This window comes from Lissotriton vulgaris, chromosome 7 (assembly GCF_964263255.1).
Source record: "Lissotriton vulgaris chromosome 7, aLisVul1.2, whole genome shotgun sequence".
Lineage (NCBI taxonomy): Eukaryota > Metazoa > Chordata > Amphibia > Caudata > Salamandridae > Lissotriton > Lissotriton vulgaris.
In genome coordinates, this window is record NC_141695.1 from 1,440,933,641 (window position 1) to 1,440,947,538 (window position 13,898).

The 13,898-nt window shown below is 49.8% G+C and overlaps 1 protein-coding gene across 1 annotated transcript in view; it reads left to right on the forward strand.

Moving 5' to 3' along the window:
* The window catches only part of IFT52 (intraflagellar transport 52), a 292,137-nt gene that overhangs the window by 225,181 nt on the left and 53,058 nt on the right, over positions 1 to 13,898 (forward strand). The window contains exon 13 of the mRNA XM_086932254.1: positions 9,481 to 9,626. Within this exon, the coding sequence (XP_086788380.1) occupies positions 9,481 to 9,626 (146 nt within the window). The remainder of the gene's footprint in view (positions 1 to 9,480; positions 9,627 to 13,898) is intronic.

Below are 13,898 nucleotides of genomic sequence, written 5' to 3' on the forward strand. Positions count from 1 at the left end.
CAAAATGACATTTACTACTAAAGAAGTTGGTCTTTACGTCATGCCTGTTTGTCTCTATTCTGTAAGGCTCTTGCTCTCATGCATAGAGGCAATGGAAACAGTGAGGTACAACTAGGCAGGAAAGAGGGTGAAGGAATAAAATTGCTATTACCTCCGTTTCATAAGAAAAATGCGAGGAAAGGGATTTTATATCTGAATAGGCAAAAGATTTGTGGCTTAGGACTATTCATCAACTTGCCTCATCACCTTTGCTGGCAATGTCAGAAGCATAGACACCTAGTTTAAGTCTCAATTTGACACTCCGTCAGCTATAGAGTAGTGAGGGTTTGTCTTAGAAATTTGTGGACTCTGGATGGCAACATGCTTAAATGGTCTTCACCTCGTAGGCAGAAAGAGGAGTGTGAAGTTGTGGAAAGTTCAAATACCTCTCCTGTTATTGATGTTAGCTCAGACAACTAACAAAAGAAACAAATATTAAGTAGGACGTTTACAAGCAGTAATAGCTGGGTAAAAGTCAAAATAAAGCCAGACAATAAGGGGGTCATTGTGATGGCGGTAGGACCGCATCCAACGGCTCATCGGTTGCTGTCCGACAGCCATCTGCTGCTGTGGTCTTACCGACGCATTACAATGCTTTTGGTCTGAGGCAGCAGGCGAAGGGATAGTCTGACGCTTTCCGAAGGGCTCAAGGAGCCAGTCTGAGGGTCAGTAATCCCTCAGTAATCTTCAACAAAGCAGACTCCGTCATAGCACCGCACCTCCGAGACGTCATCAACTGCTCCTTCAACTCCGCCACCTTCCAGGAAGACTGGAAACACGCTGAACTCACCGCCCTTTTGAAAAAACCCACAGCAGACCCCACCGAACTCAAAAATTACCGCCCCATCTCGCTTCTTCCATTTCCGGCCAAAGTCATCGAGAAAGCTGTCAACAACCAGCTCGCCGCCTTCCTCGAAGCCAACAAATCCCTCGACCCCTCACAATCTGGCTTCCGAGCAAAACACAGCACTGAGACCGCCCTCATCGCAGCAACAGACGACATTCGAACTCTACTGGACAATGGAGACACAGTCGCCCTCATCCTCCTTGACCTCTCTGCAGCATTCGACACAGTCTGCCACAGCACCCTTTTACAGCGCCTCAGAAACATCGGAATCCAAGGAAAAGCACTTGATTGGATCACCTCGTTCCTCACCGGAAGAACCCAGAGTGTCCGCCTTCCACCATTCAAGTCCGAGGCCTCGGAAGTCATCTGCGGCGTACCACAAGGATCTTCACTCAGTCCCACCCTCTTCAACGTATACATGAGCCCCCTCGCGGCCATCGCTCGCCATCACAACCTCAACATCATCTCTTACGCGGATGACACTCAACTAATCCTTTCTCTCACCAATGACCCCAGCACCGCCAAAACTAACCTACACGAAGGAATGAAAGAAGTTGCCGAATGGATGAAACACAGCCGTCTGAAACTGAACTCAGACAAAACTGAAGTCCTCATCTTAGGTACATCCCCCTCTGCATGGGACGACTCCTGGTGGCCGGAAGCCCTCGGAAAAGCACCCATCCCGACAGACCACGCACGGAACCTAGGCGTCATCCTGGATTCTTCACTCTCAATGAACAGACAAGTCAGCGCCGTATCCTCTTCCTGCTTCAACATTCTTCGCATGCTCAGAAAAACATTCCGCTGGATCCCCACCGAAACAAGGAAAACAGTCACCCACGCTCTGGTCACGAGCCGACTGGACTACGGAAACACCCTCTACGCAGGTACTACCGCAAAACTCCAGAAGAAACTCCAACGAATCCAAAACGCCTCAGCCAGACTCATATTAGACATCCCACGCAACGAACACATCTCTGATCACCTTAAAGACCTCCACTGGCTACCCGTCAATAAGAGGATCACTTTCCGACTACTTACCCACGCACACAAATCACTCTACGACATCGGCCCAGAATGCCTCAACTCACGTCTGTCCTTTTACACCCCCTCCCGCCAACTACTCTCTTCCAGCCAAGCCCTCGCCACTGTACCTCGCATCAACAAGACCACCATGGGAGGCAGATCCTTTTCTTACCTGGCTGCTAAAACATGGAACTCTCTCCCCGCTTACCTTCGCCTCACCCAGAACCACCTAGCATTCAGAAAGCAACTTAAAACGTGGATATTTGAAAAATAATCCTCCTCCCCTTCCTAAGCGCCTTGAAACCCTCTGGGTATGTAGTGCGCTATATAAGTTTTGTGACTTGACTTGACTTGACTACAATAGGCGGGGTGCCTTCCCAGGCTTGGCAGTCGGGGGTTACAATGCCCCTTTCCGCCTACCCTTTTATGGCAGTTCACCTGCCATGAAAATGCAGGCGGAGAGTGACTTCGGGGGCCTTGCTCCCTGGCCCTCCGCTATGGGGCATGAGGGCACCTAGGGTGTCCCCCTAAACATCCCTGCACAATGTGGCAGGCACCACATAGTGCCTGCCACACATTGCAGGAATGTTTTTAAAGTGTGCATTTTCAATTGCGGCTTCTGCTGCAGGCTGCAGCACAAGCCACAATAGAAAATATACACTTTGCAATCACTGTGAAGGCCGTCACAGTGTAATAAGGGCAGGGGGACCTCCAACTCCTTGTCGGGCGGTCCCTCTTCCCCTACAGTGCCAGCCGGACGAGAGATTATCTTTTGTGCACCTACTTTGTTGCTGCCCTGAATTTTTTAGCACTTCGCACCTTGCTTAATCTGGTGTTCTTAAAAAAATTGAATATTCACTTATATGGAGGCTTTACAATTCTGCTTCAGTACTTGAAATCTCGGTTTGGAAAATAAGTAAATGTAATCTGTAACAGAAGCAAATCTTTTGACAGTACTAAACAATTGAGATAATTATTAAGGTACCCATCCATTTGAAGACATGCTGAAAGTAGGAGCCAGCAAAGTAGCTGTTCTTTGTAAGACACCTCCATCAATCAAGTATTATACGAATAAAAACGAATTAATTAAAAAATATTTTTCCTATTTCAACAAACTGAACATGAAATTTAAAACAATATTAGTCATGAACCCCCACTAAAGAGACAGAGGTTTAAGTCTTATTTTAAAAACTACATTTAGCATTGCATTTTTTTCAATATCTGAGGAGTTGTTGTTTCATCTTATTCTTTAGATTGTAATGATTGTAAGTAATCCAATCCAAAAAACGTACTACTACTTGTGCGTGTTGAAGCCACACCTACTTGTTACCAAACCTTAGTTCTTTAAAAGTTTGGGTTAGTAAAAAATGAAGTCTGAAAGAAACAGGTTAGTATTAGATTCCTTACCTTAGAATATCCCCAGGCGTCAGACTGGATCCGGAAACGTTTGCGTAGCAGTACCCTTGCTCGTCGGTAGGCGTCGTCTGCGGCTCCGCGTCCCTCGTCGTCGGCGCCAGGATGACGTCGCCGGAGTACTTAGACGCCGCCCTCGCGCGCTGACGTCAGTTCTCTTTTTCCCGCGCCAGCAAGCGCCGATCTGGAAAAAGTAGTACCCTTAGTCAATTTTTGACTAACTTTTTCGATCATTTTTGATCATCTTTCGAAGTCACTGGACTCCGACGGCGCCGGTAGGGATGACCGGGTTCAAACCCTGCGTCGATTGTAGCCGACTGATGTCTGTTACCGACCCCCATCGCTGGTGCCTTCACTGTCTGGGCCCCGACCACGACGTCAAGTCCTGCTCCGACTGCCGGGCCCTGACGTCCAAAGCTAGACGGGAGCGGTCCCGCAAGCGACTCGAGCTCCGGCAGTTGGCCCCGCCCCACTCGAGGTCCCGGTCCGGGAGGAGGTCAAGGGACCGGTCGTGGGGCCGGAGTCACCACAGTTCCGGGAGTCGTCATCAGTCTTCGGGCTCGAAGGCCTCGGGTAAGAGGCACAAGAAGTCGAAGAGACGACATCGTTCTTCTGACTCCCCCTGACGCTCGCGCAACGCGGCCGGGGGTTCGGGCAACACCGCCGATGCGGCTCCGCCGGAGCCGCAGGCGTCGCGGCCTGCTCCATACCCGCCGGTCCCTGAGCAGAACGCGACGTCGGAGGAGATCGAGGCCTTCCTCATGGCCATGAGGTCGCTCACTCCTCCGTCGGGTTCCGCGGCGCCTTCGGGCCAAGCAGCCCCGACTAGGTCCCCAAGCGGGCCTGGTGCTTCGGCCCTGGCGCCGTCGGGTGCTTTGGCCCCGACGCCGTCCACGACTTTGGTTCTGACGCCGCAGGACCCCGCTGGATCCGGTTCAGGATCCGGGTCGTCGCCAGTCGACCTTACGACCTGACCGGCGCCGGCCCACAGGGTGTTGCCTCTGGCGCCGTCCCAGGACAACGTCATCCCCGGTCCTACCCTCGATTCGGGCCCGGCGCCGAAGTGGCGCCACTCGGCGCCGAAGTGGCGCCACTCGGCGCCGTATTCGACGCCGCTAGGAGATTTTTACTTCTACAACCCGGCCCCATCCTTTGACCCTGAGTATCAGGAGATGGGTGGCGAGGAGGATTGGGAGGGGTCCGAGGACCCTCTGGCACGTGAGTGCCAGTCTTCTCAGGACTGGGCAGGTGAGCTAGGGGAGGCCAGTGGTCTGGACACTTCGCCAGACACTGGTTTTGTCTCCCCTCCTACCGTGTCTACGGAGGAGGGGGCTGCCTATAGTGTGGTGCTGACGCGGGCTGCCAAGGCCTTGGGCCTTGGGCCTTGAGCTCCCAGTCGCGGCCGTGAGGACTAACCTCCTCACTGAGGTCCTTAAAGCGCAGGCAAGCTCGGCTGAGGCTCTGCTGCTTTGTCACGCGTTCTTCTGGGCACTTGGTCCAAGCCCGCTACAGGTCCGCCTGTAGACAGGAACGTGGCCAGGCGCCACCACCCTGCTCCGGGCGACCCTTGCTTCCTGTCCACCCACCCCGCCCCCGAGAGCCTGGTCATCCAGGCATCTAACTCCCAGACCGCATTCCCGACAGCTCCCCTTGATCGGGAATCCAAGAGGTACGAACAGTATGGTAAAAAGATGTTCTCCCCACTTAGTTTGGGGTTGCGGTCAGTCAACACCGCATGCCTCTTGGGCAGTTACACCCACTCTCTGTGGGACACGGTCGCAGATGTGCTGCCACAATGTCCGGAGGGGGTCCGGACTAAACTCGCCCAAGTCCTTGTGGAGGGTCGAGATGCGGCACGGTATTCCATCCGGTGTGGGTTGGATACCACAGACTCGCTGGGCAGAGCAATGGCAACTACGGTTGCGATACGTCGCCACGCCTGGCTGAGGTCCGCCAACTTTTCGGCTGATGTCCAAAACACCCTTATGGACATGCCGTTTGATGGCCGTCGCCTCTTTGGCGACAAGGCAGACAGTGCGCTTGAGCGCTTTAAGGAATCCAGGGCGGCCAAGTCCTTGGGCCTCTCGCCCCCGCGCCAGCAAACTGTTGCCTTTCGCTCCTTTCTTGGCCAAGGAAGGGGCGCCCCCACACGTCCTGCCAGCCACGGCCCGCAGCCTAACATCCAGCATGGTGGCAGACGTGGTAACTGCCATGCCTGCGGTCGGGGACAACGGCGAGGTCAGTCCACACCTACCCCTGCAGCATCCGCCTCAAAACCCTCCTAGTCCGAGCTTTCAGGCCCATGTGACGCCAGTGGGGGGCAGGGTTCGCCATCACCTGCTCCACTGGCGCACTGTCACATCGGACAGGTGGGTGCTGCAAATCATCCGAAGGGGCTACTCCCTCCCCTTCGAGGCGACCCCTCCAGCCATGCCACTGCAGTACCACCGCGTGTCTGGGGATCACTTGAGTCTTCTGCGAGAGGAAGTTATCGCCCTATTGGCCAAGAGGGCCATCGAGTGCGTTCCTGGGCCAGACGTAGGGTGTGGTTGTTACTCCCACTACTTTCTGGTTCCCAAGAAGTACAAAGGGGGCCTAAGCCCTGTCTTGGACCTGCGGAACGTCAACGGCTTCCTCCGGAAGGAGAAGTTCAAGATGCTGACTTTGGCTCAGGTTTTATCTGCCCTAGACCCGGGAGACTGGATGGTAGCGTTGGACTTGCAGGACGCTTATTTTCACATCCCCGTCCTGCCGGCCCACCGGCGTTACCTGCGGTTCACGGTAGGCCACGAGCACTTTCAGTTTACCGTGCTCCCCTTCGGCCTTACCAGCGCCCCATGGGTGTTCACAAAAGTGATGGCGGTGGTCGCAGCTCATCTGCGCAGGTTAGGGGTTTTAGTCTTCCCCTACCTCGACGATTGGTTGTTGAAGGCGGACTCGCCCCAGACAGTCGTCAGCCACCTCCAGACTACGGCCGACCTCCTGCACCTGCTGGGGTTCTCCATCAATGTGCCGAAGTCACACCTGTGCCCCTCTCAGAAGCTCCTCTTCATCAGAGCGGTTCTAGACTCAGCGCAGTTTCGGGTTTATCCTCCCGAACAGCAGGTTTGGGATATTCAGGCTCTGACTCCGATCTTTCAGCCGTTATCCCGAGTCTCGGTCAGGTTGACGCTGTGGCTTCTGGGGCTGACGGCCTCACGCATCCTTCTGGTGCATCACGCCAGGTGGCGGATGCGGGCTCTGCAGTGGGACCTGAAGTTTCAGTGGGCCCAGCATCAGGGCAACTTGTCCGACCATGTCTTGATCTCGGAGGGCACTGCAAGACAGTTGCAGTGGTGGCCCATGGGCACTGCAAGACAGTTGCAGTGGTGGCCCATGGACCGCGATTGGCTCAGCGGCAGATCCCTCTCCTTACCCCAACCGGAGCACGTAGTTGTGACTTACGCGTCCCACCAGTGCTGGGGGGGCCACATGGGAGAGGCGGAGATCAGAGGCCTCTGGTCTCCAGCGGAGTCCCAGCTCCACATCAACCTTCTGGAGCTGCGGGCGATCCGGCTTGCACTGAAGGCATTCCTCCCCTCTGTCCGGGGGAGTGTAGTGCAGGTGTTCATGGGCAACACCACCGCCATGTGGTACTGCAACAAACAGGGCGGGGTGGGGTTGTGGACCCTATGCCAGGAGGCTCTGCGCCTCTGGCAGTGGCTGGAACATCAGGGTGTGACCCTGGTGGTGCAACAATTGGCAGGTTCCCTGAACGCCAGGGCGGACAAACTCAGCCGTCGGTGCATGATGGATCACGAATGGCATCTGAACTCGGACGTGGCGCAAGGCCTCTTTTAGCAGTGGGGAGAGCCTTGGTTAGATCTATTCGCCACAGAAAAGAAAGCGCAATGTCATCAGTTCTGCGCGTTGGAATTTCCAAGTCGGCACTCGCTCGTAGACGCTTTTCATTGCGAGTGGAGTTGCAGTCTGTTGTACGCCTTTCCGCCTATACCACTTCTGCCCAGAGTGCTGAAGAAGATCAGACGCGACTGGGCCCAAGTCATCCTTGTGGCTCCGGACTGGGCACGAAGATACTGGTATCCCGAGCTACTACGCATGTATGTCGATCCCCCGATTCGTCTTCCTCTTCAGGAGGACCTTCTGTCGCAGTAGCAGGGGACGGTCCTCCACCCGAACCTGTCCAGTCTCCACTTACATGCGTGGAGTTTGAGCGGCAGCAGTTGGGGCCATTTGACTTGCCTCCTGAAGTCTGTGATGTGATTCTGGCAGCCAAGCGTCCCTCCACAAAATTGGTATACGCCTGCAGGTGGAACAAATTTGTGGCATGGTGCAAAGCAAAGGCTGTGGATCCTCTTTCTTCCCCTCTTTCAGAGGTTCACCTCTTTCTTCTCTCTCTTGCCCAGCAGGGCTCTGCTCTGGGCGCTATCAAGAGCTACCACTCTGCTATTTCCGCCTTCTTAAGGCTCCCTGATCAGCCCTCTTTGTTTAAGTCCCCAGTTGTAAATAGGTTTTTGAAGAACATCACTCATATGTTTCCTCCTGTTCCTTTCGTGATGCCTCAGTGGGACTTGAACCTTGTTCTGACCTAGCTGATGTGCGCTCCTTTCGAGCCACTTCTTAACTGTCCTCTTCATCTCCTTACTCTGAAGACTGCATTCCTGGTTGCCATCACCTCTGCCAGGAGGGTGAGTGAGCTCCAGCCTCTTTCCTCTAAACCTCCCTTCCTTTCTGTCCATCCGGACAAAGTTGTGTTGCGGACGCACCCCTCTTTCCTGCCCAAAGTAGTCACAGCCTTCCACATCGGGCAGTCCATCACCTTGCCCACCTTCTTTCCGCCTCCGCATCCCTCGAAAGAGGAAGAGAGGCTCCACCGTCTGGACCCAAAACATGCGCTCTCATTCTATTTGGATCGCACACGCAAGTTCTGGGTGGATTACCAACTCTTTGTTGGTTACGTGGGCGCTAAGAAAGGTTGGGCGGTGCACATCAAGGTATGCTACTCTTTGGCTAAAAAGGAGCCTCCTGTTGTGCTGAGGGCCCATTCCACTCGGGCCACGGCGGCTACTACTGCCCTGGGTCGGGGAGTCCCCTTGCAGGACATCTGTCAGGCAGCTATGTGTGCCTCGCTGCACACGTTTACAAGACACTACTGCCTGGACAGACAAGTCCGGAGAGATGGCTTTTTCGGCCGTTCTGTTCTCCAGGACTTTCTGGTGTGATCATTGGTTCGCAGTCCCACCACCGGGGTTGGTATTGCTGGTGTATCTATTCTAAGGTAAGGAATCTAATACTAACCTGTTTCTTTCAGATGCACAAGTTACTTACCTTCGGTACCGGTATATCTGTAAGAAACAGTAGTTAGTATTAGATTCCTTACCGCCCCACCCATCCTCCCCGTTCTGCGAACCGATATCTGGGGTTAAGGTCATCCCCTTTCAGGGCCCTAGTTTCATGGCACCAATTTTGGTTTTTATCATGGCTCTGCGTTTCTGGCGCAGAAAAGCTATGTATAAGAACTGAGGTCAGCGCGCGAGGGCGGCATCTAAGTACTCCGGCTGCGTCATCCCGGCGCCAACGACGGACGCGGAACCGCAGACGACACCTACCGACGCGCAAGGGTACTGCTACGCAAAAGCTTCCGGTTCCAGTCTGACACCTGGGGATATTCTAAGGTAAGGAATCTAATACTAACTACTGTTTCTTACAGATATATCGTTACCCAAGGTAAGTAACTTGTGCAACTGTGCAGTTAAGAAGAAGAATTCAGGTTTAGAGTGATGAGCCACAGTCAACAGGACACTGCCTATATTCCTGGGGTAAATTGTAAGTCCTGAATTTTTAGTTTGTGGTGCAGATTTGCAATCAAAGTAATTTTTCTATTTGAGGTTTTTTTTAATCTTTTTAAAGCCAAGATAATATCCCCCCCCCATCAAATCCAGATGATCGCAAAGCTGTATGACTGAATCCAATGTTATATGCTACAACTAGTTTGTGATATGGAGTCAACATTTGAGCTGCAAATGTTATATCTCCTCCTTTGATATATAAAGTATAGAACATTTGATAACTTATTTTGGTGAATTTTAATATTCCAAATAACTTGTAAACATAGAAGAAAAATAATTCATATAGTGACTACACTTTTGTTTCAGGTACTGAGGATGACCTTGAATTTTACGTCAGAAAATGTGGCGATATTCTTGGGGTGGCAAATAAACTGCCAAAGGATGAACAGGACGCTAAGCACATTTTGGAGTATATCTTCTTCCAGGTTGTGGAATTCAAAAAGCTGAACCAGGTATGATTGTTTCTTAATAGGGGACTGCATGTAAGTTAGACCATAGAGAGATGTTCAACTGTCGGGTGCTGTTAGGAGTGCTAGTAGGAAAAGAACCCAAGGCTGTGAAGGAATATTAAGGCTAAATAACTGCTGCCGTTTTAAAGAATTACTAAATGAGAGCATTTGGTTGCTTTTCATCACTTTGTGATGTGCTGCAGTGCTGGTTTGGTAAAGATGCACCATATAATGATTAGCTACTTGGACTTTCAAGTCTTGGTCAAAGTAGGTCTCTGTCCTCAAATATGAGTGAAAAAAATGGTTTGAATGTGTTGTAGATCAGGTTAACCACACTTGTTTATGTGTATACATGTGGAAGAGGCTCCATTTATATATAAGGAATGTTTCCTTCTTGATTCACTAGCTTCACTCTAAGTGATATGGACTTGAGTTTGCAACCTAACTTGCCAATTTGATGCTGATTATTCATGTACACTCTAAATGAGAAACCTTATTTGTACCAGCTGCGAGTAAAGCATTCCTAATGTGGCGTTGGAAATAGAAATGGGATCGATGTCCAATGTCACTGGCTGAAAAGACTCTGAAGCCCGGGATCGACGCCGACTGGTGCCACTGACTTTAAAGGCTAAACTGATGCCAAAGGTGTGAACCCCAAAGGGCTGTGCCATCTGGAATCCGATAGCGGAGTCAGAGGACTCAACTGTCACCAAAGATGAACCCGCCTGTGAGAATCCACCCAGGGTACCTCCTACCCCCTTGGGGCCAGAGTGCACACCACTGGGAGACTGATGCCCAAAATCCTTTTTCAGGGAAAAATAATATTCTCGCTTTTGGGCTAGAGTTGTCCCGGAGCCAGAATATTTAGGGAGGCACGGGGTAGACTCCTGTAAACACTCCTCAACCTACGGTTGGGAGACCGTGTTAGACGTCCGTTGTGATTGTTGGGTTCTCTTAACCTTCCTTGACGCCGACGGAGGCGACTCCTCACCTGAACGACTCCTCGATCAGTCCCAAGACTTTGCTGAAAAATGATTACGCCTTGGTTTTTCATAAAAGCGGGCCACCAGGAGTTTCATACAGCCCTTTTTCAACGCCCTTGGCCGAAGCCGCTGGCAGGAACCATATTCTTCAGAGTCTTGATGTTCCCTGAGGCACCACAAACAAATAGTCTACTTATCCGTGATCAACATTTGTCTATAAATCCAGACGACATTGCTTGAAAACAGCACACTGTTCTCTCCACAAGACGTTGGGATGGGCCTGAAAAAAACGCCCCTAACCGCTCCAGATCTGCGGTACAAGCACGGAAAAGAAGGAACTGACGTCAGCTGGGTTTATATAGACCATGTTGACATCACATCTGGTGGACGATGTCGACGTGCTATGAAAACATTTCCGGATCCAGTCTCACGCCTGGGGAGGATTCTAAAGTAAGAAATCTGCAGCTCGATCCTGTCTCTACCAGAGAATGCGTTACTGAAGGTAAGTAACTTGTTCATTATTAATACTACTAAAAAAACTGTTTCAGCATTTCACAAATAGGAGATATAAAGATGAAAGGAAAAAGGAATGCAGTAGATGGGCCAACCAGCTGTTCACTGTAATGTCTTGCTTCTAATAGACTAGCATTAGTGGCGGCATTTAGATATTGCACAGACAACTGTCCGCACAGAGTCTCTGCGGAGGAACCACCTCAAGTTGACGGCATCCCAACTGCTTACACAGAGGGATGATCCATGCTTTCCTAGGGCGGGTATAACCCGGGCAGAAGAAAAGAAAATGTGCTAAAGATTCCTCTGCCTGTTGACAAACTGGGCAAAAAATACTTGTTGTGAGGGAATTGTTCCATTTTGCTAGTAGAAACATTATTGGTAAAGTGTCACAGCGAAATCTGAGAAAAAGTGTCTTAGCAATTAGCAGGTTGATAAAATCCAAATAAGGCTCAAACTGACGATCTTATTTAAAATCTAAAATCAAGGAAGTGAGTAAACCCTTCGAAACTTTCCATAATTCATTATGATAAACAAAGGTCCAGTATGCATCCTTGAATGTGATCTTAGATAAGTAAATTGTGGGAGGTAAGGAGTGCCAGTATTCCCCTATGCCAATTTGTTCTAGCAGCTTTTGAACTTTAGCTAACCACTTAGATTTTGCCCCTCTATCCAGTAACACCACCTCCTCCAAGGCTCTATGATAGTCCTCCAGATCTGGTGAAAATTTCAGCCTTCTCCAATAGAGTAATGGTCTTAATTGGGGTTTATAAATTATTGAGTTAAGGCCCATATTCTGTTTTAGCAGAAATAACGGGGGTGTTAGTAAGGAGAGTATTTATTGCTCTCTAGATTTTATTCTCCACTGTCCCAAGTTTAGTGAAGTTTGAAGGGCCCCAAAGTTCAGCCCCATACAGAGCACTACCCTCGGCTTTAGCCCTGTACACATTTAGTGCTGGTGAGGTGTACCTTGTTCTTGAGGCTCTATAATGCCTTAGTATAGCAGCGAGTGATGGTTTTGATTTAAGCTTCTCTTCTCAACCTAGGGACCCCAAGACATGGAACTAGTTTGCCTGACCCCTAAGTAGTCAAACTCGCTAACACTCTCAAGCCCTCCAGCGTTATCGAGCCTCAGAGAGTTTTGTGGTTACTGAGGGTCATAAACTTAGTCTTGGAATGGTTTATTACTAGCCCTCGCTCATTACAGAAATCTTCATATTTGTTCACCAGGCGCTGCAAGCCCTTATGGGTCTTCGAAATCAGGAGGGTATCATCTGCAAATAATAAAAGAGGGAGTTTACGACCACCCAGGGATGGAACATCATTTAGACCACCCTCCACGTATGAAACCACATCATTGAGGTACAAGGAGAAGAGAGTTGGGGCAAGGACACAGCCTTGCCGGACTCCATTCTTAACCTCAGGCATGCTGCCAAATTATGAAGCCAGGTAGGAGTCACAGAAAATGCTAAATAAAAATATAGTGTTCAAACTAAGAAACATTAATGAAACCCTATACTGGGCATTATGAACAGACAGTAAATGCAGTTCAGGGCCTTGTGGCAGTACCAGTGCATGGTGTTTCTTCACCCCTGATTTGAGAATTTCTAATGTCATTTTCTATAGTTTTGTGATATTCATAAAATGAATGCTTCACTCTTAATTTAGTGGGCCCGTTAATAAGCTCAGGGTGCACAAACAACTCTGGGACATCCAAGGCTACTAAAGTTTGTTTTACATAACTAAGCCAGAGTATGTCTTTCATATTATCCAAGCACAAACAATGCTTGATAACAGCCATGGAGAACTGTGTTTTCAGATTTTGCCCATATTGACACCTACAACAGCATTAATTGAACTTTTACAATATCAATGATATAGAGTAGGCCAATGGAATTGGAATTGGGGCAGAATTTCGGGACAGCCATTAGGCAATATATAAAGTTGTCCTTAACCCTCTGAAGAGGCTCTGGGATTATATAACCCAAAGATGCCTATGGAGATGCATTTAGATTTATATATCTTCATCAGAGCTTTGATTGGTTTGGCTCCTAGTTTGAATGTAAATCTGAGCACGTCCTCGGTGAAGTTTAGTAGCTGTTGGGTTATAGTCGTATGCAAATGCCTACAATTTAACGATGAAGCAAAATGAATGCCCAGATTAGAAAACGGTGTTGCTCTCCCTAGCTGTTTGTTAGGTAAGCTATGGTTGCCTTTGAGCCACATATCATAACATATTATTTAGTCCGATCTCAGACATTCATGAAAAGGGAAAAAGCATCCAGTAAATAGGAGTTGCTATTGGCTGTCCTCGAGAGAAGTGGAAAGAAGTACTGCGTTATTTGCATACAATAGTACCAGAACTGGACGTCGTCATAGCCAAGGGCAATTTTTCCCTAGGATAAGTAGAAACTTTTCCAAACCATTAATATAGAAAGGGGGCCAAAACACACCGCTGTTTAACCCCTCTTGGCAGACCAATCTTGTCTGTATAAGTCCCCTTGGTACCTTAGCGAACCCTGGCAGATGTATCATGATGTGATCTCTTGAGGAAATTAATTAGGGGCTGCTCAACCCCAATTAATTCCATCATCTGCCATAGTTTCGAGTGGTTTTCTACATTATATACACTTGCTAAGTCAATGAAAGCCATATGTAGTGGTTAATTTTTAGCTGTGATGTATTTCCCAAGCATTTCACAAGCAAGAGGTGAAGATTGAGGCACTGCTCTACTGTGCCGAATCCCTGATGAGACCGTAATGGATCTTAGAAAGGGACACAG